The sequence below is a fragment of the Varanus komodoensis genome, unplaced genomic scaffold (genome assembly GCF_004798865.1).
Source record: "Varanus komodoensis strain SLA01 unplaced genomic scaffold, ASM479886v1 scaffold30, whole genome shotgun sequence".
NCBI lineage: Eukaryota > Metazoa > Chordata > Lepidosauria > Squamata > Varanidae > Varanus > Varanus komodoensis.
In genome coordinates this window covers 3670756-3698365 of record NW_025335762.1, presented here as the reverse complement: position 1 = coordinate 3698365, position 27610 = coordinate 3670756, and the positions used below count along the sequence as shown (strand labels likewise).

Below are 27610 nucleotides of genomic sequence, written 5' to 3'. Positions count from 1 at the left end.
CCTCAATTCTTCGGCGCTCAGCCTTCCTTATGGTCCAGCTTTCACAGCCATACATTGCAACTGGGAAGACCATAGCCTTGACTATATGCAATTTTGTTGGAAGGGTGATGTCTCTGCTTTTCCCATTGACTTTATGGGACCCAGTTCAACGAAAGCTTACAGTGGATTGGCACCTTTAACCCTAGAGATTCAGTAAAGGCTTACTGTCTATGCCTGTTCAGACTGTAAAAGAAATCCTCCAACTCCCAGCTTGCCCCAGCCAAGGTACTGGTCATTGTGCCTTAATGCTTGCAGAGGGTTTTTCAGTATGAACCCATCCTGCATCCATTACGAATGGTATTAAACACATGCTTCCAACCATTTCTTCCTCTCCTCTCATCCCAAAAATCATCACTTTGCTGAGACTGCATTCTGCCCTCCAGTTTGCTGTTGTTTTGGTCGTGCCATCAAATTACAAGAGCATGGAGTATAACAATCCAATGTATTGCTATAGAATTAAGGGTAGGAATGGACAGATCTTGTCGATTTTGTTTTCACAGAAACATAGAACAGTGTGGTTGGAAGGGGTCAGAAGGCCAGTGGGTCTAACCTCCTACTCAGTGCAGACGCCAAGTCAAAACATCCTTCTGAGATGGGTTTTCCCATCATTCCTTTCAACCTTCCATTCATCCCACCCTCTTTGCAACATTTTTAATGAAGATCATACAAACATTCCTTTGTATAGCCATAGTCACTCTTCCCAGCTACATATTTTGTTTAGATTTTGCCTAATATAGACACACTTGAAAACATTTACCTTACATGCTTTTTGGTACATTTTTCCACCTGTGAACAAATGCATTTTAGTTTGCACTCTTCTCTAACACTCACAGTTTGTATGCAGCATTTGTTGGAAGAACTGCACAGTAACATCTTGAGAAGTTCTGAAGAATAATTGCATTCAAGTTCACATACTGATTCAGGAAATGCAAACTTACTCTGTTCTAATCAGAATGGGAACCGAACAAAACAAAATACTCCAACAGCACTAAAATCTGAACCACTTGACAAACTCCTGCGAAGCCTACCAGTTTGACTTTCTCTCCACCTGTGATCTAATGCCTATGCAGTGACTCCTTTTGAAGGGGGCAGTAACAAGGAATTTGTCAGCAGCGGGTCCCAGGCAAGTGCCCACTGGTGCCTGATGTCAATGCCGCCTCGGCAGGGATGAAAGGACTTCCACTTAGGACCCTTGGTGTGACAACTACGTGGCTCCAAGAGCCTAAAGGAGTCCTTATTTACTTCTTTGAGCTGCTGAGGGTTATGGGGCCAAGTCCCTTCCTGTCCCTTGACTCCAAGAATTGCATCTGTCAGGTTGCAGAGTCTCACAAATCTTGCTGCCACACCACCTCAGGAAGGACACACTGTACAGAGGAAGCTGAAGAAATTGGAGGACGCCTTCATTTGGAAAAGAAGCAACTAAGGGGAAAGATGATGGCGCTTAAAAAAAACATTGCACATGGTATGAAGAAAGGAGCTACGTATGTAATCCTAGAACTTGGGCTATTGACCACCCCCTCAAATTCCCCTTCCGCCATCACTGCCTTGTCCATCAACCATGATCATGAATTGTCTGAGGCCAAAACAGCACCTCTCACAACATGGGTGATCAGATGAATCTCGGAACAGCAGCACCCTAGTGGAGGCGCTTGCTGTAGGCCCCAAACCTTTCGTGGAAAGGAAAGGAAAGGAAAGGAAAGGAAAGGAAAGGAAAGGAAAGGAAAGGGGGCTGTAGAATTCTTGCGGGATGCACCCTTGGTGGCCAAGCAAAGGAATGGTGTTGTGAATAACATATGGGTCCTCTAGTGTCTTGGTCATTTCTGCTTTCTGCCCCCTGGCTCATTCCCATAAACTGTAGGGACCCTTTCATGTGACTGCTGACCTTTCCAAGAAGATGGAGCAAAGCGAGGCTGAGAAAGCGGAATACTGGCGAGATGCAGTGCCCCGCTTCCCGTTTGTTCAGATGGGACCGATGTGCCAGCGGGAGGCTAGGCCAGATCCTGAGGCTTTGCAGTCCTCCTGTCCGTCCTCCATAGGGATTGTGAGGGGGCCAAGTACTAGGTTTCTTTTTGCGGGGAGATGAGTTGGACAGGGATCTCTGGGCAAATCAGGGACGAGGAAAGCCAGCCTGTCCCCTGCTGACTCCAGTATCCCAACTTTCTCCTTTCTACCACAGAGAAAGCACCCAAGGACTTCATTTAGAGAAACCAGGATGGTCATCATCTTTCCACATGTCTCTCTTTCTGCCCTGTTACAGGGCATTAAGAAGACACACAAGAAATGCACTCAGAATATACCAGGTTTGATCTGTTTCGTTTTCAGAGAAAAGGTGGTGGCAACATAATCTTGAACACAGCCAAGAAAAGGCCTTTATAGGTTGCTGCTGTGACCCTTCCTCCAGCTGCCCCCTTGGAGCACAAATCCCACTTTAGGCAGCTCAGCTTCTGCAGCTCACCCTGCCCCCAGGGCTGACCCCCCCAAAACACATTTTTAATCCATGGCAATAATGCAAACAGGGCCTGATGTGCATATATTTGCTTTGTATTGGCCATTTTGCTAATAAATGGCCTCAGCCATCTATTTATTCACTGAAATCGATGCATTTTGCATAGTTTATATTTTGTGACTAAGAGCTCGTTTCTTCACGAAGAAGTGGGAGGAGGAAAGGGAAGGGCAGGGGTCAGAAAAAGACGGGGAGGGGGCTGTGAATTGCTGTCCTCTGCAGAAGAGGGGAGAGTGAGCATCAAGCACTCAGGTCCCTCCTGCCCCGTTCTTTGTTTATTTTATTTCATTATTGTCATATTCCTATGCTGCCAAGATCTGCCTCTGTCGGTGCCCCCTCCATTTTAGTGCGGATGCTAAACGCACGCGACCAGGGCCTGCAGGGGGGTCTGGAGGCGATTTGGTGATGTCTCTCATTCTTAAGATACAGGCAGCCTCATCAGACTCAAGGGCCAGACTTCCGTTCTCACCTGAGGCTTTGGCTTTCTGTTTTATCCTGCTCTTGGTTTCATTCGTATGCAGTTGCATTTTATTGCATTTTAATTCATGGTGAGCCACTAGGATGGAGCCCTTTAGGTTAAAAGGTGATGGATACATGTCTGGGTTGTTTTGTTTCTAATGTGCAAAGGGGGTGGCGGGGATGGAGGGGAGGCAGGCGGGCAAAGCGCTTTCACAGAGAATAAAGGCACTCATGGTGCTGCCCTCTGAGACAAGCACCTGGTTACTCCAGTGCAGTGAGAGCAGCCAGGCTTGAAAGGAATGATCTGCGACCTCATCCGTCGTGTGTCCCTCAGCCTGCACGCCCTCTGATGGATGGGCGGTGCACCCCCAAGACCGGAGGCCAAGACGAGCTTCCCGATATCCCAGTCCAGAGTTCCCTGGAAGGCTGTGGTGCCCTCCACTGGCCCAGCCTCCCTTCCCCAACCAGCAGTCCCGTGACAAAAGGGTTGAAACGCCCCTCCTACCCCTTAAGGACCGTCAGGAGGACCTCAAAGCCAAAAGGTGCCAGTAGTTTTGGTATCTGGGTCTTGACTTCACTCCTCCCCCTTGTTGGATCACCGATCCCAAGAACATCTCTGAAATCAGGCTGATAAGCCTTCAAAAGCAGAGAATCCTAATACCTGTATCTTTATCATGCCACCATCACACGCCACTGGAAGCACCGTTCCATGGACTGCTTACTGGAGTTATTCATTTATTCCTTAGGCTAAAATCCTGATATCTGGTGGGAGACAACTTGGCAAGTATGGCCCTTCCTGACATGCACTGTTGGCAACATCCTCCAACAGAAAGTGGAAGAAAAAATGAAAGGAACGGCTGTCCTTGACTGGGTGCTAACCAACAGGGAAGACCTAGTGGACAAGCCCTCATAGACAAGGCTACCGGAACTCTGGGGAAAAGTGACCATGCCAGACTTGAATTTTTGATTGAGAAGGAAGCAAAAGTCACATGTTGCCAAACACATGCCCTGGATTTTAGGAAGGGTGATTTTAACAAATTCAGAACCGTGATAGTGTTCTATGAGAACAGTGAAAAGTCCTATGGCAAGAGACCCTAATGAGAAAAGGAATCCAAGATGGGTGGGAAGTTTTAGAAAAGAAAACTCTAAAGGCATAATTACAAACAATTCCAACAAGGAAAAGTGATAGAAGACCAGAGAAGAAGTCCCTGCGACTTCACAAAAAGCTTCGAGATGATCTGAAAACGAAAAAGGACGTGAATAGGAAGGAAGGCCAGCCTACAAGGGAAGAACCCAGGCAGGTAGCATGGAATTGCAGGAATTGCAGGGATGGCATCAGATGGCTAAAGCTAGGAATGAGCTGAGGCTGGCAAGGGGTGCTAAAAGCAGCCAAAAAGGCTTCTTCCTCAAGCTTTTATAGCCCTGGGCAAGACACCCCCAAAGGCCCCCTGCCTTTAATGAGCCAACCTTCTCCCTGCACTGTCACCAGTGGCTCTTCCACCTCCTCCTCTTCTTCATCCTTGGTACCACTTTTCTGATAGGCAGTCAGCAAGCAGGTAAGTAGATGGGGGCATCTGTGACCTCGTCTCACTGCCTCAATCCTGGGCCCAAGTGAGAGGTAGGGGAACGAGCTTGTTGCAGTGGTGAGGAGGGGCATCCATTCCAAGGGCAGGTTTTTGCCCAGGCCTACAGGGGAGGAAGAGTCTTCCATCAACAGAACCATTCAAGGAGGCGTCAGTGGTGGCTGCCATGTCTGAAACGGCAGACTGCCCTTAGCACGGATGAATGTGCACTGGTGCCCACGTGCAACAGCACCGCACCAGCACCTCATCCTTGCCCGTCTGGGATGGCACAACAACCTATAAGCGACCTGGGCACCTGCAGAGGCCCAGCCTGTGCTGCCATGGCTGAAGCTGATCCTGCAAACCTGGCTGGTGCTAGCCAACCGTGCTTGGAGAACTGCAGCGAAGGATCCCAAGACAGGAAAAACTGGAAGTGTGTTCCGGTAGGAATCAGCAATCCACCCGAAACAGGTGAACAGGCCCCCTTCCTCAATCTGACAGCCCACCAGGTGGGAATGAGAGGAATTCTCATCCATCCCATCTGGAGGACATCAAGTTGGCTGACCCAAGGCTACTGCCACGTGTTCATGCATGTGTGGGGACGACTAAGAGGTAGAAAGAGAGGGGGGTGCTGAGAGGATGGCAAGTGGGTGAAGAGTCACAAAAGCTGGGCTGCTGCAGCTATGCCTGGGGCCCTACTTTGGGAGGGTCTTGTTGCTTCATTTACATCTGCAGGGTTTCTATAATCAGCTTACCCTCCCCCTGCCCCAGTTACCTCACACCTTCTATGAAATTGTCATTACCATGGGAACAACATCAGAACTGACGCCAGCAGCTTCTTGCATCACACTTCTGCTTGCTCGGGGATTCGTGCAACAGGGGCGTGACGGCTGCCGCATCTTCCTCCTGTCTGGTTCACAACCCCAGTGAGTACAACCCTCAGAATAGTTTGTCTGTGCAGCAGCAGCAGTGGCAAAGGAAGGGGATTAGACCAGCACAGCACGTTCCTTCTACTCCCAGCTAGGGAATGCTGGGAGTTGCCGAACGTCCCTCCGTCTAAGCGTGCGGATCCATCCACGGTGTGTGCACAACCTATTCAGCAAGAGCAGGGGTGCAGCACCATAGGCCAGTGAGGGGCTGAATGATCCCCCCTGGACCCTGCAGGGATGGAAGGTGTCGCTGGTTTTTCTCCATGCTAAGAGGCCTGCCAAGATCCATGCGTGGAGAAAGCAGTTCAGCTTGTGCTGCAAAGATCGGCTGCTCCTCCACCCACAGATGCTAGCAGGGCCCCTGGCATGGCACCGTTCCATAATTCTTCTCATTGCAAATGCCAACGATTGAACCTAGATCCGTTTTTCTGTAATGCTGTATTGTCCCATTGGCCATGGTCTTTTACCTTCTTGTGTCTAGTAAATCATGCCACAAATTGATTTATGGTGTGCCCACATCTAGAAGTAACATGCAAGTTGTGCAGATCAGGGGTGTGTGTGAGAGAGAGAGAGCAAGAGAGCATGTCCCGATTGCATTTGTATGATCTTTGGGGCAGGCCCTCTTCCCAGTCCCATCAGCATCAGAGGCATTCGGATAGCCTTCTTAACATCTGCATCCAGGCTCTGGCCCCACTGTCCAAGGAACCTGGGTCATTTCTGCTGTCCCTTCCCCGCCCAAGATATTTCTATTCAGGCAAGTTTTTGGCATTTAAGTGGCTTAGTATGTGAAGAGGGTTCCAGTTGGCTGGATGTGGTTTATTTCTTCAGTGGTTGTGTTTTATTTTAACTGTGTTTTTAATTTATTTGTTTTTATGTTGTGTTTAATTCTTGTTGTATTTGCATGAGTACTTGCATTTATATCCATAACATCAACCAGTCAATCATGTAAGGAAAAGCTGGGAAAGTGTCACAGGGCTTGTAGTTTTATCAGGATAACTCAGCTTTCATTGAATGCATGTTGGAGTACGGCTGATACACTTGGGTGCAGAACAAAACAACCAGGGCTTAGAAATTAGGCTAGAAGTATACAATGTCACCAATATATGCTTTCCTTTAAATCAGTATCTTATTGTTAGCCCCCTTGAGTGCCATTTTTAGTGGGATGGTGGGATATTAATTAAACATACGTTCTTGGTGGATCTTTTTCTTAAATGATACTATTTTGTCTTTTATCACATGGATTTGTGTTGGGACGTTTCAACACCTATGAACTGCAATTCTCCGGAGTTAGTAGGAAATATAAAGAACACAGTGAATCCTATGGTAGCCCGGTCCACAAAGTACTTAAGAGCACCAAAAATAGCTTCTATTGATATCATCTGTGCACTCGGGAGAGTGAAGATTTGGACAGCAGTCTGAATTATACAAACAAGTGTGATATGAGTCTGCCTTCGGTTCCTTACATTTCATCATTTTGTGTAAAAGCAAAGTTATTAAAGCACCCATTCATCATGCATATACAAGTACTGAAGCCAGGTATTCCTACAGGAAATATTTCCCATCGCTATGTGATTCCCCATCGCAATCCCATGCATCTTGACTCAAAAGCTACTGCCACTGATTGCAGAGGGTGGAGAGATCACTGTTTGAGCTCAATCCCCACACTTTTTTGTTTAACTTTAATGAAAATTAACTTTTTCTCTCGAGGGAGGGGGGTCATATTCTTGTTTGGCAGGTTCTTTTAATGGGCTGGAAAAAATTCTTCCTATGAAGTTCCAGGTTTCCTGTGCTTGAATGAGCACAGCTTCCCATTGGCTGCCCACTGCGGCTGCGGATTGGTTGCCCATCCCGGAGGACGGGAGGGATGGCCCGATAAGACAAGCTATAAAAGCGCCAGGTTGGTCACCTGCAGTGAGTAGGAGCTGGAGCGCAGGCGGAGGGGAAGGCGGCGGCAGAGGCAGCTTCTCCCTCGCGCTGGTGTGCCATTCATCAGTCCTCATCCTCTCTCTCTCTCCTCTTCCAGATCCGCGTCTTTGCTCAAGCCGAGGAGGTGGGAAGGAAGGGAGAGAGGCAGAAGCCCACGAGAGCACGCCGCACGAAACTTGGCGGAAACTTAAGAGAATGCTCCAAAAGTCCGCGCTTCTCTTGCTGCTGGCGCTGGCTGCTGCGGCAGCATCCTACGAAGTGGAGCAGAATGACTCCGTCGGCCCCAGGAAGGCGAGGCTTGCAGCCCAACACTCAGGTATCCCCTCCGCGCACCCCCTCCCGGAGCCTTCCAGCGAGGGGACACGGGCGCGCACACACGCACGCACGCACAGAGCGCGGGTGTGCAAGCGCGCGCGCCCCGGCCTCCCGCGCGAGCCGGCCGGCCGGCCCCGGGCACACGCGCGCCGGCACTTCTCCTGCGCCAGCCCCTGCGCGGGCGAGCTTGCGCACGGGAACTTCCCGAGGGCTTGGCATGGGATCTCTCTCTCCTGCCCCCCCCCCGGGAGGCAGCAAGCCATTCGCCCGGGGACGAGGAGGGCCAGCAAAGCCCCCCTCGAGCAAGAGGGGGGAGAACGCGACTCTCGCTTCGGGAGATGCTTCCTTTTCTCGCCTGGGATGGCTTGGTGGGATTTGGCTGGGGCGGGGCGGGGCGGGGGTCGTTTTGCTTCCCTTTTTGAGAGAGAAAGAAATTCTGGACCGTACGCAGCGTACTTCGCTGCACCTTCCATTTCTTTTGTTGGAACCCGGACCTGCCCCTTTGTCGAGGCAGAATTTTTCGCCCATCGCCAAGTTAGTTAAAAAAAATCTCCTAGAAATAAGTGTGTGTGTCAATGAGGTAGAGGACAAGCGACTGACTGAATAGTTTTACTGGGGAGCAGGATATGTCCCTAGGGTTTTCTGCATCGTGCAAAGATTGTGCTGGGAAGCTTGGGGAGCCATGCACCTATACTGAGTCTCTCTCTCTCTCTCTCTCTCTCCATGTGTGTGTGTGTGTGTGTGTGTGTGTGAGTGAATGAGAGAGAGAGAGAGAGAGAGAGAGAGAGAGATGCCTTTCCTTTTTTTTTTAAACCCTTCTCCGTGAAATTGCCCCCTGCACTGGGGCTTCTAACTTTTAGTCAAACCTTTGCTGCCACCACTCCAGTAATTTGAGTATGGAATATTAGCAACACGCACCCTAAAATTAGGTGCATCCATCTGTGAATTGGACTGTATACCCTTCACCAGCCTTCCCGCATCTGCTGTCCTCTGAGTCTGTTGGGCTACAATCCCCATCATCCCCAGTCCACATGGCCTTGTGGCTGGAGAAGGCTGCCTTGCACAAACTAGCCGTTATTGGAGCAACCGCTCCACAGAACACCAGCTGCAACGCTCTACCTGCATCTTTGCATCCAGCGAGACTTATTTCCGAGTAGGGATGCCTGGGATTGCGCTGCAAGTCGTGGGCATTTGCCATGGCAGGTATTGCTTGCATCTGGACACTCTTTCGAAATAGCAGGCAACTCAGCTTCTCTAATTGACACTGGTCAGGGGAGGCTTTTATTTCAGATCTGCAGGGCTGTACGGCTGTGCTGTACTAGGGTGTTTGCTCCATTTCCTTTCGTACTTGGTTGCTATAGAAACATAGAGTCTTAGTGGTTCCACTGTGCCTGAAACAATAAGATTCCTAATGCATATTAAGCTTGCTGAATGCAAAGTTATAACTCGAATCCATGGAAACCTATTGTTATGAAGCTACCAAGGGATAGATCACAAGAAGCTTAAATCTTATCAAGTGTTTTCTCTTCCCCAGTGTCTAAAATAGCATTGGAACATAATGTCCGTATCTGCAAGAGGTACTTTGCAAGATGCTATACTTAAGACTGGAAGTTCAGGGCTTTTGCATTGGGTTTCTGGTGCTACATGCCCTCTAAAACCTTCAGGTCTCCGGGAAAGTAGCATTTGGGGTGTGTATTTTTATTTTTTAAAAAGGTCCAGGTTTATCCTTCATCCAAGATGCCTGTAACACAATCAGGCAGAAGGTAACAGCTAGACCTTTCAAGGTAATGCATGACTCAGTAGGAACCCAGGTTGGATTTTTCTTTAGGTTAATCCCGGTTAACCTAAAGAAAAAAAAAAATCTTCTGGTGTAGTCAGCAAGCTGCCCGAAGAAAAATTTTCATGCGGGAATATTTAAATTTGTGCATCAGCCCTGATGGCTCTTCCAGGTTAGAGAGGTAAGAATCTCCACAAGCATCTCTAAATCCTGTTCTAGGCAAAATTCAGAAGACTGTCCTTCCTTCTTCCCTCACCCCATCCTCACAACAACCCCATGATGTAGGACAGGATGGCAGATAAGCAGCCCAAAGCCAGCCAGCGAACTTCATGGCTGATTTAAACTTGCTGACACCAGCCCTAACCCTGAATCACTCTCATGTACTGATGGTCCACAAAGGCTTGGCATCAGCCTTTCTAAATAAATGGTCCTCAAGGCTCCCAGAGTGGCTTGCACAAAATCCGCTAAACCAAGATGGCTGCCCACAAGCTTGCGGTTTAACGAGACACGATAGGAAAGGAAAAGGGATGCGGAGGGAAGACGCGAAACAAGCTGTCTTCTAGTAGGGTGAATGGGATGGCCGTGCTTCCCATTTCATCTCCCTTTGCTACAGCCTGCTGGGATTGGGACACATCAGTGATGACCAAAAGGCCTAGAAGCAGTTGCCCAGATTGGCACCAGTTATCAGGCCGGTGCTTGTTTGAGCGATTGTGCTGCATCTGGGTGCCCTTCTGAAGTTCTTGTTCTCAGGTGGGAACTTCAGGTTGCACTGTTTGAGTTCCTTCTCCGTGAAGCCGATGCAGGGAGGCTCCTGATAAGAATTCGGACACTGGGCCCTTGTCCCTGATCAGGAAGAGGCTCAAGCCTGGTTAATTTGCCTCTTCTCTGGCCTCATCCCTTCTCCCGGTTATTTGCTCTTCCAGGAATGCAAGCAGCTGACATGCAGGCATTTCCCAGACATGTCAGCTTCCTTGGGAAACAGACCTATGACGTCATCTTGCTGTATTTATTTAGTACATTTATATCCCACCTTTTCCTGCAAAAATCCCGAGTCAGCTCACATAATCTCCCCACCACCACCCATTTTAGCTCCATAGCAGCCCTATGAGGTGGGCTAAGTACGAAGTCGATGAGTGGGCCAAAGTCACCCAGAGAGCCTCATGGCTGAGCAGGGAGTGCATTCTGGCCCACCGGTGTCCCACTTCAGGGCTCTAACCATGATGCCACACTGTTTTTCTTTAAGTGCTGCCTGATCATCCTAGGTGAGCAGGAACGGGGCGCAGAAGACTGAGTGGGCTGGGGCATGGGGGGATAGATGGCTCTGTCTCTCTTTGGACTGCACCAAGCATAAGCACCAAGGGGGGTGCCACGGGGAGGGAAGCCTGCATAGAAATGCTGCTCATGGTCCCTCCACGGCCCCCAGAAGACTAGTAAAAATAATTGCAGGCGCATGAGCCTATTTTCCTAGTCTTGCAGTGGGGATTGAATGCACAATCCATTTTCAAATGCATGAAAGGATGAATTCCTGTGCTGCTGGTTTGGTGCAGAGGACGGTTTCCTGGTGCCTCTGCAGATGCTTTTGGACAACAGCTCTCATAGTCCCTGACAATTAATCATCCTGCTTGCGGCTGATGGGGGTGGTGCTGTAAGGAGGGTGGAGGGTGCCAGGTTACCTCGGCGCAACTTTGCCAGATGTTCTGGAAGTTCTGGACTTCAATTCCCATCAGCCGAGCCAGTGTGGCCAATGGTCAGGAATGCTGGAGTTGTGGATGGGTATCTGGTGAGTGTCAGGACATGGAATGCTGCCTTAGTTTACTAAGCAAGGCACATGGGGAATGCCTTTTCCCTCTTGGGAAGTAGAAGGGTAATTGTTCAAATTTCTGACCCTGTTCCACTGTGCCTTCTGAAGGTTAGGGCTCTAGTCAGCCAGCAGCCTCAGAAAGTGAGTTTTCCGCATCATTAAGGTTGCAGAATTGGAAGCAGAAAGAACTATTCTTTGGGGCAAAATGCACCAAAGTGCTTCTGCAGATGGTCTGGGGAAGGGAAACACACCGAGAAGAACAGCCGTGGCACAAGTGTCTACGGGGTTGTGCAGGTGCACTGGGATCTTTTGGTCGTCCCCCCCCCCCCCGCACCACTGTCCACACACCACCCATCAGGTTTCTGCCCAGCACAGGCAAAGCAGCTCATTTCCCTTGCATCAAGCTTGCTGCCAGCAAAGGCCCTTTTGAGCATCTGCCTCTGGAATTCTGTTCAAGCAAGATCCATCACTTCTCCCCCCCCGCCCTGCTGCTTTCCCGGAGGATGGCTAAGACACCTGCATTCCTTCAGGATGTCCCCTGCAAGTTCTTGCTGGTTTGGCTTTGGCCAGTGTTGTCCCTGCTGGCTTTTATCATTTTACCTTCTCCTTCAGTGTGTCACTTATTTGCATACATAATTTTCTGTGCAGCCCAGAGTGGTTCACAGGACGATAAACCACAACAGAGAACAGAATCTAGATTGAGAAGGCATTCCTGATTTTAGAAAGAGTGGCAGATACATATTTAACAAAGAGGACGGTTGCAAAGTTGCAATCCAAGGCTGCCATAGGGTTTTTTTGGATTCCCAGTTATGAAGTTGGAAAAATATTCCAACCTCGCAGCTGGGGATCTGTGCTTGGATCCCCCATGTACAGTTGCAGCTGGCGTGAAAAGAATGCAAGAGCAAACTTGGGGGAGGGCTTTGGGGTTGGGCTGGGGAGGGGATGAGTGCCACCAAGATACGAGCTGTCCGGACAGTGCCTCTACCCCCTCCCCCGCCGGCTCCAAAGCACCAGAGCTAGAGGAGCAACACCAGCCCTTTCAGCGTGTCACAGGCTGGAAGGAGTGGAGAGGCCGCCGTTGCCTCGGTACTTCTCTTGCCCTCAGTAAGTTTCCCATGATCCTTGGAATTCAGAAGGTTCCAGGCTCCTGGCTTGGATTGCATTCACAGGCTCAGAAGCAAAGCCAAAAGGGAAATACTTATTTTTAGAGCAAATGAAACCTTTACTGTCATCGTCATCATCATTTTCCCTACTGTAAGGTACTAGTCCCATTTCCTCTCTACCTGGTGCCCTTTGGATGTCCTGGACTACAGCCCCCATCATTCCTAGCCTGCATAACTATAGTAAGAGCAGCAGATACCAAGAAATAATGTCAATTGGTACAGTAATGTATAGAAGAAGAGAGGAGTATTTCTCTATATGCGAAGCATTCAGAAGGGGGTCTCCAATCAGGGGGTCTCCGTTCAGAAATCTGTGGCACATCGGGGAATTTGGGAAATTACTGTGGGCACCACCACCAAATGGCTCCGGTAGGAGCTATGGCTATAGAGGCCTGGCATATCAGGAGGTGATACAGAAAAAAACAGGGACAAAAGCTGGGAGGAAGGGAGGGGGAAACAGCATGGCCAGGGGATGAGAAGGGCTGAGTCTTGCAGCCAGGAGCAGGATGGAGAAGAGATGGGATGCAAGCGCAAGCCTGGCAGCGGTGAAACAGCATGGCAAAGGGGCAAGCGGGAGAGAAGGGGCAAGGCTAAGAGGTCAGAAGAGGGGAAGATGGCTGGAAAATGGGAAGAGAGGGGAATAGGATGGAGAAGAACTGGGTGGAGACAAAGAGCAAGAAGTTGTTCTTTCGCATAGAGGTGTTTCATGTGCTTTCATTGCTATGGATATTCTGCAGATCCATGTACTTGTGTTCAAAATGGGGGTAAGGAAAGCTGGGTCTGTGCCCCTGGGAATGCTGTTGGGGTCCTCTTTGTGGGACGCGGAGCATGCAGTGGCTGCAGGCCAGAAGGTGGAACTAGCTTGCATGGTGTGAAGGCAGCACAGCGTTGCATTTATCCGATACCTCTTTTCCTGCTTGCTTTGTGAAACTGGGTTTATGTTAGTCTGGAGGGTTCAACTCATGGCACGGTTCGTGCTGCAGTTCAGCTGGTGAGGAGGTGAGGGACTTTCTGTTGGTAGCCCCTGGCCCCTTCCTCCCTGTGGAACTCCTTCCCAAAAACAGTTATGTTTGGCCCTCTTTGTTCCTCTTTCTGGCTTCCATGTGAGAATTGTTTAGCAGTTATTTCATTGTAAATTGGCAGCCAGCCAGGCTGATGTTTTAATGTTTGCTGTGCTTTGTGAAGATTTAAAGTGGCATTTTAAGCCCGTGTTTGTTTCTAATTATTGGGAGTTCTGTTGGTATTGTGTTAAAGTGTCAACTAGTCAGCCACTTCGAGGATGCAAACCTGTGCATGTTCGGACACAAAAGTCCTACAGTTCCCAGCATGTCCATGGGGCATGCTGACAGCCGCAGTTTTTGCTGTCTGATCATACTTAGAATTGCTCCCTGAGGAAACTTTTTAGTTCTGAAAAAGCAGCATAGCATTCTAAAATAAAAACAAGATCTCTGAAGGCAGAGTGTCATGTGTTGCTGGAAGAGAAGAGGTGGAGGGTCATGCACTTGTGTTGGGCTACAAGTCCCATCAGCCCCTGGCTATAAGGCTGGGAACTGTCTTTGGGGTTCCATCTTTGCTAGTGTAATAGCAAAACGGGACTCCATCTGGAAATAGAGCCATTCCTGCACTGGTGCTCCCAAATGGTCTTTGCAGCTTTCTTGACTTAAAAAATGGAACGCTGCAGGTGTTCCTTTTGCATGGGAGTCCATTTGCAGCTTAGAATGTCTCTCTTCCAGAATCACAAGGCTGGGCCACAAGCTACCTTCCCCTTGCTACGGACCGCTGCAATCATCAGAGGGGAAAGGGGCTTCCCATCCTCTGAATCCATGGCCTGCTGAACTTTGCAACTAAGAATTCAGTGCCTGGGCTTTCTCCTTTTCTCCTCCCTCCCAATCCCGGTTCCTTCTGTGTCATGTTTTTGAGATTGTCCTGCTGCTGGCAGCAACTGTCTGAAGACATTTTTTGCAAGCCTCTTCAGCAGGATGGAAATGCCACAGATGAATGGCTTGGAGAAGTCGCAGCCTTCCTGCAGCACATGCTTGCAAAGGCTTTCTGCCCATCCTGAGAAAGCATGGGAGCTGGCGCAGAAGATGTGTGCTGCAGGGAAGGCTGTTTAGAGATGGCCGGGCAGCAGCTGTTTTGAAGAAACATCCTGGGCTGGTTGCACATCCAAAGGCTGTCCTGCTTTATTGAAAAGCATTTCAGGTTTTGTTTGAAGCCCAAGTATTTCTGATCCAGAAACCAGAGTCACCAGCGTGCTAAAAGCTGACACTTGCACCAAAAGTGCCTCTGTGGCCCAGCCCAAAGAGCTTTCTAAAAGTGATGTGTAAATGTGCACATCCTGGCAATAAAGCACAACCAGGCAATCTCTGGCAAATACCTTCAACTGCACTGAAAGCTGCTATGGAAACATGAAGCATGACAGAACGCTGCATTAAGCTTCTCTCCCTCTCTCTCTCCCTCCCTCTCTCTCCTCTGTTTCCTTTCCCTTTCCAGCGGATGTGGTTCGATGTTTAAATAGTGCCCTCCAGGTGGGATGTGGTGCTTTTGCCTGCCTGGAAAACTCCACATGTGAAACAGGCGGGATGTACGACATCTGCAAGTCCTTCCTCTACAGCGCTGCTAAATTTGACACTCAGGTACAGTATAAGCCAACCGGGTCCTTTACTTGGAGCTTCCGGCTGACTGGCTGGGCGTGGGGATGTGGGTTGGTGGCACAGCACCAGCCCTGCATGCGGGGAGACCCAGGTTCAGTCCCCGACTCCTCCAGGTGGGGCTGGGAAGGACTCCTTGCGGAAAGCCTGGAGCGTTCTGGACAGCTCTTCCAACTGGGAACATGGCACCCTCTTCTATTTAAACCTATGCTTGATGATACATTGAGGACTGTACACAAGGTTTCCAAACTCAGGCATTTTCAAGCTAGCGCTGAGCTGGCCTGTGCCACACTTGCTGAAGCCTGCAGAGCTTAGTTGAATTAAACATTAATTTGAATTAAACATTGGCTGATCAACAGAGCACAGCAGCATTGCAATCATGCACACACATTTCTCAGTGGGGTTCCTGAGTCGCCATGAACAGCATTGCACTGTGAACTGTGTTATCAAGGCTTGTGACAGCTGCAGAGAGTGAATGACATCCTGAACAGATCTCGCACTCGCACGGGAGTGGGTGGCTTATCTAGGAGGATGCCACGTAAAGACACGTGCCCATCATCCCAAAGCCAAGTGAGCGTGCTTTATTCTTCAGGACTTCTTTTTCCTCCTGTGCAAACATAATTTGGTAACATGATTCACAGTTACAAGCGGTAACCCTACCATGGGGCATTGATCTGCCGCTCAGGGGACATGGGAGCAAAGGTGAACCTGAAGCTCTTCTCCTTGCCCTGTCTGCTGGTAATCACACCCCGCTCCCAGGCATGGTCTTCACGCTTTCAGGCACCATCATTGCAGCCTTCCCCCAGAGCAGCAAATTTGTGACCATTCGCTTGTTTTGGCCTAAAACCTCCATATCTCAGTGTTGTCTAGGCTCATGAGAGTTATAGCCTGAAACCTCTGGAAGACCATCCCTGGGAACACCTGGAAGATCTCTGTCCACCTTTCAGCTGGAAAGTGGCTTTTGAAAAATCAAAGCAACTAGAGACTCGGAGGGACCAGACAAGCAGCAGCTGCCCTGTAGCGATCCATGCAATTGAGCAACTCCCGGCCGGCATTCTCGACCTGGCACCCAAATGGAGTGACTCTTTTTCCCTGAGCGCAAGTGAGCGTTACTGCCGGATCCCAGGCAGTGTTGCTTTTCCCAAAGTAGGATTGTGTCACTATGCGAAGCAAAGCTGCAGCTTTCTCAGCCAGAAGTGTGTGATGCTAGGAAAGCTTCCAATGTTCCCCCTGCGCTGTGCTTTCTCTTTTCGTAATGCTTTGAAGTCTTTGTAGTGGCCTTTTCACCTAAAGCATTTTGCTGCAAAGAAGGCACGCCAGGAGAACAAGGACTCTGCTCTATGACTGTACATTTTCCACCCTGTGTATGGTGTGAAGGCTTGGCAAAGGATGTCTATTGGGGTGGAGAAGGAGGTTTCCGTTCCAAGAGGAAACCCGTTTTCTTCAGCCACAGCCATTCCTACTCTGGGAGTTGGGAGGAGATAGAATTGTTGCCGAGGAAGTCAGAACAGCCTGGCTTAACTTGTGCTGCAGCTAACTAGGAACTTGAGACTTGGCCGCTGGCCAACCTAGGATACCACCCAGGCCAGGTTTATTGTAGGACAAGGGGGCCTCTCCTTAAGCAACAGATCTCCTTATCATTACATTGCATTTCTATCCCACCTGCCTTCTTCCTGCATGGAACCCAAAGCAGCTTACAAGTTTCTCCTCCTCCCCATTTTATCCTCACAACAACAACCCTATGAGGTTGGTTAAGCTGAGAGGCAGTGACCAGCTCAACTCCACCCAACGGGTTACATGGCTGAGCTGGGACTAGACGTAGGTTTCCTGAAGCCATCACCCTTCACCTCTACCACACAGTGGCCTTTGCTGCACGCTATCTAACAGTATCTTCGGATACTATCTGGGCAGTGCATTTCCCTTTTTAAGTGCCTAGGAAGAAAGACTATAATAATATAATATAATATTGCTGTGAACGCCAGGAAAGCCTTGGCTATTGGGCAGGATAGAAATTTTATTAATTAATAGGAGGCACTGGGATAGGGAGGTATCCCTGGCCTGAGTCTGATGCTCCAGCCGGTGCACCACACTCTCTTCCTAGCGAGGGAGGTTGGCTACAGGCAGCCCTGTGTGGCTTTGCCTCTAGGATCCTAGAAATTTAAGAGCTGAGGATTCATGGGCCTTTGCCAAACTGTAATTTCCAGGCAGAGGGAACCACATCTTGGGAACTCTGGGGTTAGCAGAGAAATGCATGGTTAGTCTCTTGCCCAGGGACATGCCTAAGTGGGATCCTGGGATTCTGTTTGGCCCAGAGGCCTCACCGGCACTCCGAATGCACGTCCACGGACAAGGGGATACACACCAACAGTCCTCCCCAGTCCTGGCACATGGGCATCATTCATACCCACTCCATCCAGCACCCCGCTCTGCATTTTCTTTCCTGCAATGCAGAAGGGGAGTCAAGCAGCGCACGGGGGGTCTCCTCCCTCACAGCCAGAACTTTCTGCTTCCTTGGAGTATCCTTCCAGGGACCAGGTTTTAGGGGAAGCAGCAGGGCTTTGGAAGGGCTTCCGCCAGGTCCCCAACAAACCAGGTTTCCCATCTCTGCCCTAACCAGAGGACGTCCCACATAATGCAGAGCCCTGCTCCTCTCGGTGTAGTCCTGTGCCTTGTACGCAGCTCCTCCTGCGACCCGAGGTGTGTAGTGCTCCCGTGCAGTAATCTGCTGCAAAACGCAACCATTGGGATGCAGCTGTCTGTCGTCGCAGGAGCTTCCTATGTGCTGATTCTTGCTAGGGGTCACTAATAACAGCTGGCTAAAGGGCAGCACCTGAGATAAAGGGGCATCGTCTTCCCACTGCTGGGCTTCTGCACTGACTTGTCTCTCCACTGGCAGGGGAAAGCCTTTGTGAAGGAGAGCTTGAAGTGCATCGTGAATGGCGTCACATCCAAGGTTTTCCTTGCCATTCGGCGGTGCTCCACATTCCAGCGGATGATTTCCGAGGTGCAGGAGGAGTGTTATAGCAAGCTGAACATCTGCGGGATTGCGAAAAGGAACCCAGAAGCAATCACAGAAGTTGTCCAGCTCCCGAACCACTTCTCAAACAGGTAGGCGCTGGAAAGATACTGATCGCCTCGCTGTACGAGTATGTTCAAGTGCCAGGCGCGTGAGGCGTGCTGAGTAAAGGGAGACCTTTATCCAACCTCATTGGCCTATTTGACTGTATCCCCCCTTTTCCACGTAAAAATCAAGGTGGCTAACAGTAATAATATGCAAATTCCCCGTGCTAATAATGAACTTGACTGCTTCCTATTAAGTGTTTCGGCTGCTCTGCACCGAGTAACTCTTGGCAATGCAGTCGTTGTTTCTCTTCTTTTCTGGCAAAGGTTATGAGAGAATGGAGCATTCAATGGGGAGGGGAAAGCTTCCACAATAAAGGAAGCGAAGAGCCACCGGGGAGTCTCCAAGCTGCGCTGCTTTGAGCATCTGAACTCAAAAACTTTGAGTGCTGCTGGAAACTCAACCTACAGGATTTCCCTGCACATCAGTTTCCCCTCAGGTTTTTCCCGAAGGCATCCTGCTTTCTTAGCTGACTCGTACAGAAACTAAGAATGGGTTTACTGGCGCTGTGCTCAAGCAGGAAGTCATTAAAGGGTTAGAGCACCTTCCTGTGATTTCAATTAATACTGCAGATTTAGGGTTTGTGATTTTAAAAAAAACTAGAAGGTTTTCAATATGATTTCTATATATCTTTTTAAAACAATAGAGGACCTTCTTTATATTAGGCATGGGGAACATCTGGACCTCACTTTGGATGGCAACTCCATCACCCCTCAGTGCTGGCAACGCTGGCGAGAGCTGTTGGGAGTTGCATCTGGACGGCGGCTTGTTCTCACCCTGCTTTTGTGCCTGGGATCACTTGCCAGCTTCCTGGCTTTCGTGTAGACTTTTTCCCTTTTGTGGTACCAGGATGGTACTGCATCTTCCGAGCCTCAGTGACTGCCAGTATGTTCATTAAGCAGAAATACGCTGGTGTTTGTATTCCCCCTTATGTTTGGATTGATTAGCAGTGGTTCTCCAAGAGCTGCACAGACAATCTTACCTTCTGGCTTGAAGTCAGTCTCAGGCTGGGATTGAACCAGGGGCCTTCTGTGAGCAAGACAGGACCTTCGCCTCAGCCTTTGGCCCACCTGCCTTGAGGTTGCATTCGTATCCCCCCGGCACAGGAACAGCATCACTGGCGTTTCATGCAACTGTATGGAAAGGCTTGGAAGGGGCCATTAAATAGCAGAAACCCTGCAGTGGAGAGTGAATTGGGATGCCAGGTGCTCATCAGAACCCTCCAGTAAGCTGCAAGCACTTTGGGGGATCCAAACCTGGTTCTTGCTGTCTTTGCCCAGGCCTCTTAGTCTCTGAGCCATGGCCACGATGGCCCGTGGTGTATGCGGGGCGGATGCAGCAACCATTCTGATCCCACAGCCCCCACTCAGACCCATCAGGTGTTGCACCGTGGTTGTCCAAACCTGGCCCTTGTGACGTCCCTAAGGGCTGAGCAAGCCTCTTTTGCCATTGTGGTTTAAATAAGGAGTGCTGAACCCTTGAGTAAAACACAGCGACCAGGTTTGAACAACGCCGCACTGCCCTTGATCATGGGTAATGCAATCAAAATGGCGTCTGGGTGCACTGCAGTGCATCGTGGATTCACACCCCAGCTGTGTCCTGTGAGCCAGTGCGTTATTCCTGGGGAAACTCATCCCCCTCCCCAGCCAAGTTCTTACGAGAATCGCAAGCAAATGCAGAGGGAACAGAGCATTCCAAGGGTGTCAGCAGGGAATAATGGCATCCCTGCTACTAAAGCAGGGTGGGGGCTCGCACCCCCCCCCGAACCCCAGCTCCACTGCACTATTGCAAAACCCCCTCTGCATTCTGCATCTAAAAACAAAGTCTTAGACCGAAGGCAAGAGAGAATGAATGAGAAGTGTTGAGAGTGGTTTAGTCTAAAGACATACTTTAAATAAACAACTCCAAATGTAGTCATTATACTAACTGGCTGGAATAAAACTTGCCCTATCTAATTTATCTATTACACAGGAATTTTGAGTACTGGAATTTGGTGTCTTGCCTTCTCCCTGATCCCTGTCTGTATAACTTCATAAGAGCCACACATTCGAGGGAAATGCCCCTAGAAGGCTGTAATGAGTTACACATCACAGTCCTTCCCGAACTTGCACATGAGGCTTGCTTGCCGGAGCTGTTGCTACGCTCCCTTGCAGGGGGGGGGGGGGATTTGCACCACAGAGAAGCTCCCACAGCTAAACAAGGTGAGAGCCCTATTGCCTGATTCTCACTTACCACTTGAGGAAATGGAGAAGCCTGCCAAGCAGCGGGAAAGAACCTTCCCTTCAAGGCAGGCTGCTTTTAAGGTGCTCTTCTCCAACTTGATTCCCTCTGGATGTTGGCGAATCCACCGGCTGTGCTGATGTGGTCTGATGGGCATTGGAGTCCAAAATATCATAGAAACATAGAAGCAGAGCGAGTCAGAAGGGGTCTCCCGGGCCATCTAGTCTGACCCCCGGCTCCAGCCAGCTCCGCTCACGACATGCCCCCCATGTGCACGTCCAGAGGCTGCACTCTGGAAAAGGCTGCTTTCGAGTAAGGAAGTTCTCTGCTATCCCTTCTTGCCTGGGGTGCCAGGGACAGAACCTGAGGGTCTGCAACAGGCCTGCCCGTCTCCCCTTCAGCTTTCTTGAGCTGTTGAATAGTTTATCATCAGATCTCTCTTGCCCATAAGGCCCATCTGGCATGCATCACTGAGGCCACAATGGAGGAACTGGGAAGAGCCAGTCTTTCCCAGCAGTCCCCTTGGCTACTTGTTTCAGCACCAGAATAGGTTTGAGGTTGGGGAGAAGAAAGTTGCTGTGATCCGTAGGAACTCAGTCTTGCTCTCCAGGCTTCCTGCCCAAGTGAGCACCACTCTAGAGTACTTACATTTTCCTTTGGCCATGTGGGGCAGACTGGGGACTCTGCTGCTCCCCAGCAATCCCCCTGCCTAAGTTGGTGGAGATGGGCTTGAACAATGGCGCACTTGGTGTTCATACCAAGGCTCCAGGTCTGCAGCCGCTCATGGGGCTGTTCTAGGATGCCATTGGTCCAGCATCGGAAGCACAGCCAGGTCTGGCCAGTGACTCTTGTGTCAGAGGGGCTCCTTAGCCATTGCAGGTTTAATTCTGCATGCTGTAGGAGGTATCCATGGTGCTCCATGGTGGACCTAGTTGCAGGATGAGGTTCAGGACCTTGGACAGCTCCACCAAAGCTGTGTGCTTCATCACACCAAATGAGTGGAAATCAACTTTCTGTAGGGACTCTTACTCGCCCTGAAGGATCAAGTGCCTAGATTGAGGTGCTGCTGGACCTATCCCAGATCCATCAGTCTGACCCAGTGTGCCCTTGGCCATCTTCAGCTAGGATCCAGGGAAGGGATCTTTCTGGAGGGAGGGGAACAAGCTGCAGTGATTACTGCGCTGGTAACCTTCCATTCGAATTATTGCCATGCACTGCACAGACAGCCCTGTAACTTCAGCTAGTGCAAGAATTCCAGCATTGCAATCATATTATGCCAATCCTCCTTCACCTGCAGTGGTCCCCAGTTCATCCTGGGGTCCAATTTATAGTGCTTTATAGACCTGTAAAGTTTGGTAGAGTTTGGGACTTCCTGATGAGATGCCTCCTTCCAGATGTGTCTACCCATACCTTGAGGTATGGAACCCCTTCTTCAGGTGCCCCTTATTCTATGGCTCAGACAACAGCAGCATGAGCGGGCTTTTGGGTTGGCCCCATGTCCCCCGCCCAAACTCTGGAATAACCTCCCAAGGGAAGCTTGCCTGGTGCCCACATTACGTCGTTTTAGGCACCAGGTTGATACTTTCCTTTTTACCCCAATTCTTATTTTTTTAAAAGGATGTTTTAGCATTTAATTATTTTGGCCCATGCACAACGGTTTTCCTTTCAAGACCTCATATATTTTATACTGTGCTGGTGTGTTTATTCCTTTTATATTGTTGTTTGTTTTGGTGGAATTCTACTGGTTTGATCATTGTGTCTTAAAATGTAAAAATGGCTAGATAAATCAACTTTATAAAGGGTGTAATAAATTAAATACATGCATGCAAAGCGGGAGCTCTACCCTGAGCTGTAAAGGAGCAAGAAGGAAGGATGCCAGAAACCCCCTCCAACTGCTAAAAGTCTTTCTTTTGTTTACACAGGAGCTCCCTGTGTGGGCAGCAAAAAAGCCATGTGTAGGATTTTCCATGTCCCTTCTGTTTTCTATTGAGAGCGCTGTTGGAATAGCAAGGCAGGCTTCACACAGACGATCGGGCACCCATGGGGTGGGGAGCGGAGAACAAAATAGACCCAAAGGAGAACTGGGTATATCAGACTCTTGCTTGCTTTTTGCGTAGCCCTTCCAAGCTTTCAAAATCCTTCCTATGCATCGCTATCGTAACCCATGTTTGCTTACACAAAAATCCCGAAGTAGGGCACAAGCACTAAAAGGAGGATATCGTACAAGCTGAACATGAAAATACACCTAATACTATGACTGAATAGGGGAAAGCAGTAATAGAGAAATAACTGTTCGGGGGATGCCTCTGAAGAAAAGAAGCGAATTCCAAAAAAGCCTGGTAAATAAGGCTTTAGCTGGTTCCAAAAACTTGGCCCTGCCTATATACAGGCATGGGAGCTCCCTTATTTGCAGATGGAGCGGGGGGGCAAGGCTTGAAGAGATTGCCTTCCCCCCAGAGCAGCCTTTTGGGGAGAGGCAAGATTCAGAGTGGGAACTCCTTGATTCCCAGTTCAGCCCCTTATACTGCCAGAAGTCCTGTTCTCAACCGCATTCCCAGCAGCTGTTCCCCAGGTGAAAAATGCAGGCCCGTAGGCCCTTGATCGGTTGTGTAGGCTCCTCAGTGGCCTTTTGCATTTCCTGTGTCCATAACCAAATGAAAAAGCTTCATTGACTAGAGTGTAATTGGATTTAAAATCGACTCTTGCCCATTTTCTCGTTCGCTTTCAGAGCTGACACATTTAACATTCAGTGCTAAAAGGGGTTCTCTCAGCTTGGCTTGTGAACATTGCCTTTCTCTAAATGAAAGATGTCTTGCATGTCTGGAGCACTTATTGTGGGGCTGGAAAAATATTTCAGATTCTTAAGACGCCAGCGTCTGGCTCTTTGGGAGCAAACTTTGCGAGTCGTCTTAGGCGATTCTGCTCCTCCTCCCCTGCTGCCTGCGTCTGCTGTCTGCCCGGGTTGATCGCAGGAGAGAGACACACAAGAACGGCCCCATCCCCGTGGCTCTGCCCTCCAGATGCAGCCCCAGGGGAATGCCCCATGGAGGAGCAGCCCTGTTGTCCCAGGTGCAACTCTGGTCGGAATTCTTAGGCAGCTGGATTTCAAGTTAGGCCCACTTAAGGCAGCGTCCCCTGACCTCTAGATCGGCTGGACTGCAGTGCCCATCATCCCCAGATGGTGTGGCCATATTGGCTGTGGCGGTTGTGATCTTGCAATACCCCCCAGCTCCAATTGCTGTCACAGGAAAAATCATGCACCCTTCCTTGAGTGCAAACCTTCTGCCCCGGTTACTTGATCTGGGTCATGTGAAGTCTTTTGCCTTACGAATGCTCCCATTTTTGTTGGTGGGAGGAAATATGGGCACTAACTCTAATTATCTTAACGCAGATATTACAACAAGCTTGTGAGGAGCTTATTGGAATGCGACGAAGAGACAGTGGGAACCATCAAAGACAGTTTGATGGCCAAAATTGGACCAAACATGGCCAGCCTCTTCCACCTCCTGCAGACGGATCACTGTGCCCAGCTGCACCCCAGAGCAGACTTCAGTCGGAGGCGTCTCCCTGAGCCTCAGAAGCTAAAAATCTATTTCAGGAATCTGCGGGGGGAGGGGACTGCTCAGTCCCACATGAAACGTACTTCCTCCGAAAGTGTGTAATGTGGCACAAGAGGGTGGAAGAGTAGGGAATCCAAGCTCTACCAAAGTAGGAAATTGCTCACTCTTTTTTTTCCTCCTTTAGCATTCACTACACATCAGAAATGTACTGTAGCTGATTTTGAAGAACACTGAGCCAATCTATACATTCAAAAAATCAAAACAAGAAGAGCATGTGATATACTCCTCCTTGGATTATACTACAGGGAGGCTGGGGTAGTTGCAGATCTAAATGCTTGATTTGGGTAGAACTCATGCAAAGATACGTTAAAGCTTGCATAGCTGCAAAAGCTTCACTAGACCCTTTTCCAGCTTTCCACTTGTAGGGTGTTTTGGAATGCCCCCTCGCTCACCCCATCAAGCAATCTTGTCTCTACAGTCTGAAGTGTTACAGGAACTCTATACCACATGCTTGGTATGAATGTATAGACTGGCCCTGAAATCTGGTCTTTGTATCTTTTTGATTTTCTGTCCCCCTCCTCAATCAAGCTGCATGGAACTAGGTGTCTGGATAGGGATAGGAAGCTAATGTCTTATCTTCCTGAAATGGAGGCGGCCCCTTTTCTCCCCCTCCCTACCACCTCCCCAGGAAGAAATCCAGTGAATCTTGGCTTTTTGTTTTTGAAAGCAATCATTTCAGCACTTCTTCAGCAAACACCAAACTTTCACCGTACTGTAGCTCAGACACCATTGACGAGAATAGCACAGACTTAATTCTGCTCATCCTAGGTAGAAAGATAATGACGGCACAGCAAAAAACCTGCATCTGTCGCACACCATATACATGTCAGCAGAACTCATGTTAGGAATGGTGCTGACTGTGGACAAAGAGGAATGTCTTATCTCAACTCTTGGTTTCACTGTTGTGGTCTTAATTCTCTCAAGACGGAGATTCCCTTCAGTTTCTCTGGGATGCCAAATCTGAGTCCTAGCCGAATGTAATAAGCAGGAGGAGAGGCTAGCGGAACTCTTCTTGTAGTGCAAGTCTTCACAGCTTGTGACACAGCATCACCCCCCCCCCCCCCCCCCCCGCCACAGTCTGCATGACGATCACAAAGAGCAGCTTCATCGGTCCTGGAGCTGAGAAAACAATCCCTGGAGAGGTTTTTGAGATCATTCCCCAGAGTTTTCTTTCCTCTAGCCCACAAAAGAGGGTCGTTTTGCCAAATCTGCTGCCATATTTATATCTCTTTTATGGCAGCTTCCATTTCCACCCGTGACTGCTGGGATAATGCAAAGTCCAGGATTTGTTAGGGGTGCAAAAGGGTGAACCAGCTGCTCCTGGAATTGCTGCATGCATGCCAGGAACAACACAAGTTTAGAGAAAAGACAGTTGCTGCATCGGCTAACAGGATTCTGCCCACCACAACCTGTGCACATGGCAGAGAATTTCAGGAGGTGGTTTGTGTTCAATGCTAAGACTGCTGTAAATTGCTGGAGGGTCACAAATTGTGTAGGTTTGCTAGCACCACCACCAAAGAAGCATTGTCCTGCTTCTTACTGAGACAATCCCGTGTCGGGCTGGAAGTGGGCAACTGCACCACGGAGCACTCCTTTGTGCAAACCAACAGGAAGCAGGGCTAGCTGGCCCCTCTTTGCCAGACTCACATCCTTGGTAGAAAAGGGCTGCGCTTTTAAGTGAGTGCCGGGCCCTGTTTTCCTCAGGGTCCTCTCCCATGGTAGTGGATGTGACTCTGCAAAGTTCTAGAGGGGATTCTGGTCACTGGGGAGCCTTCGCGATGCTTCAGAGGAAGCAAAAGGACCTCCTGTACTGTGTTTCCAGTCAAAGCTTTAGGGCAGTCGTCTTACGAATAGCCTTGGCTGAGCCATGCCCCGAGGTCTTCACAGTGCAAATACACTGTGCAGCACTTTCAACAGAGTCTGCTTTCCCCCTACCCTTTTTTAAAGCAAAATGCCACAACTTTGTAACTTACGTATTGATTTTATAAATTTAAGTTGTGTTTGGCTCCCCCACCCAGACTTTAGCTTTAGGAAAAATACCAGCCCATGGAACTGTATGCTAAAAGCATGAGGTCAAGATGTGGGGTGGGTGCCCCGCCTGAAGATGTTTGACTACGATGCACATCATCCCCAGCTATCAGGCATCCTGGCTAAACTTGATGGGAGTTCTATAGCAGCTGAAGGGTCGCAGGTTCCCAACCCTTGCTTCAGATATTCCTGGTTCTAATGTCCATAAGAGACTGAGACTGCAGCCCAAAGATTCCCCCTAGAGAGTCACCCCCACTGCATTCAGTGGGATTTTCTTCCAAGGAAGCCATCTTTAAGATTGCCTTCCACATTTGTCCATAAAAACCCAGAGTCAAAGCTCCACTGATCTAGGAAGACTGTTTTAATGAAGAAAAGACACATCCAGGTGCAAAATTCAGTCCTGCTGAGGACCAACCTTCAGAGTCTGTCTGGCCCCCGCCCCCATGAGCCCCACTTCCCATGGGCTCAGCCCCCTTTCTCTTGATCACCAACAGTTTGGTGCATTCCTGGCCTTTGGCAGTTTTCTGCCCCATTCTAAAAGGTTGGCACACTTCTCCTAAAGTTTAGCTACTGACAGCAAGAGATGGCAACTAAAACGAACTGATTTGTCTTGCATTTCTGGCCCCAGCCTCTTCGCCTTTGGCTCTTGCACTCCCCCTCTGGAAGCCTCTCCAAAACCAAATGCAGCCCCAGAAAGGGGCTTCGACAATCCAGACCATGTGTGGTGTGCCCAAAAGCAGCAGAACAATCCAACAGACTTGCCTTAACTGCTATTTCCATTTGGTGGGATCCAAACAGATTCAGCTCAGCCCCAGTAACCTTGAAATGAGTGGGAGAAGTTAGCAGTGATGTAAGTCCCATTGATTTCAGCAGGAACCGGGTTTAACTGACTCAGTCTTGATCCAGCCCTTCAGTTCAGCGGCCTTTGAAATGTCATAGTTAATGTTCCTTTGAATGCTGTATTGAGACTAACAGCAAAACTCAGGGCAGCTCCAGGGTCAAACCTCCTCCCCCCACCACCCCCACTGCAGCAAAGTGCCAAGTGAGGGTTTCCCTGACAGAAGTCCTCACCCTAGTTGGACTTCCAAGGGACCTGAAACAGACTCCTGGGAGCTGACCGGGAGCTCTGGGGCATTATGGGAAATTTAACATGGTGGGTGCTTCTCTGCAGCCCAGTTCTAGGCAGCATCTGCAGCAGGTGCCAGTGAAACTTGGGCCTGGGGAAACACTTCCTGGAATGTACTTGGGGGACACCCTGCCCCGCTTTACAGAGAACTGTCCTCTGTTTAAAGAGCTATTACAGGGCAGTCCGCTGTTGGAAGATGCCCTCCCTTTGAAGACTGCTGTCTTCAAGTCCAGTTTAAAGATCTAAGGCTTTAAGGAGGAGGAGCAATTCGCCTATCTGCAGGTAGAACCTGGACAGCAGACTGAGCAACTGTACAGTTGATCTGGCCAGTCTTCTGCACTATGGTGAGATGTATTGTGTTTCTATTTAAATT

General features: G+C 49.4%; 1 protein-coding gene across 1 annotated transcript; it reads left to right on the top strand.

The window, feature by feature from the left end:
• Window positions 1–7410: 7410 nt before the first annotated feature.
• Window positions 7411–24807, top strand: STC1 (stanniocalcin 1). The gene is made up of 4 exons (XM_044437563.1): window positions 7411–7734; window positions 14965–15107; window positions 18019–18230; window positions 23855–24807. The coding sequence occupies exons 1-4, from the start codon at window positions 7614–7616 to the stop codon at window positions 24123–24125; spliced, it is 747 nt and encodes a 248-aa protein (XP_044293498.1). The 5' UTR covers window positions 7411–7613; the 3' UTR covers window positions 24126–24807.
• The last annotated feature ends 2803 nt before the right edge of the window (window positions 24808–27610 follow it).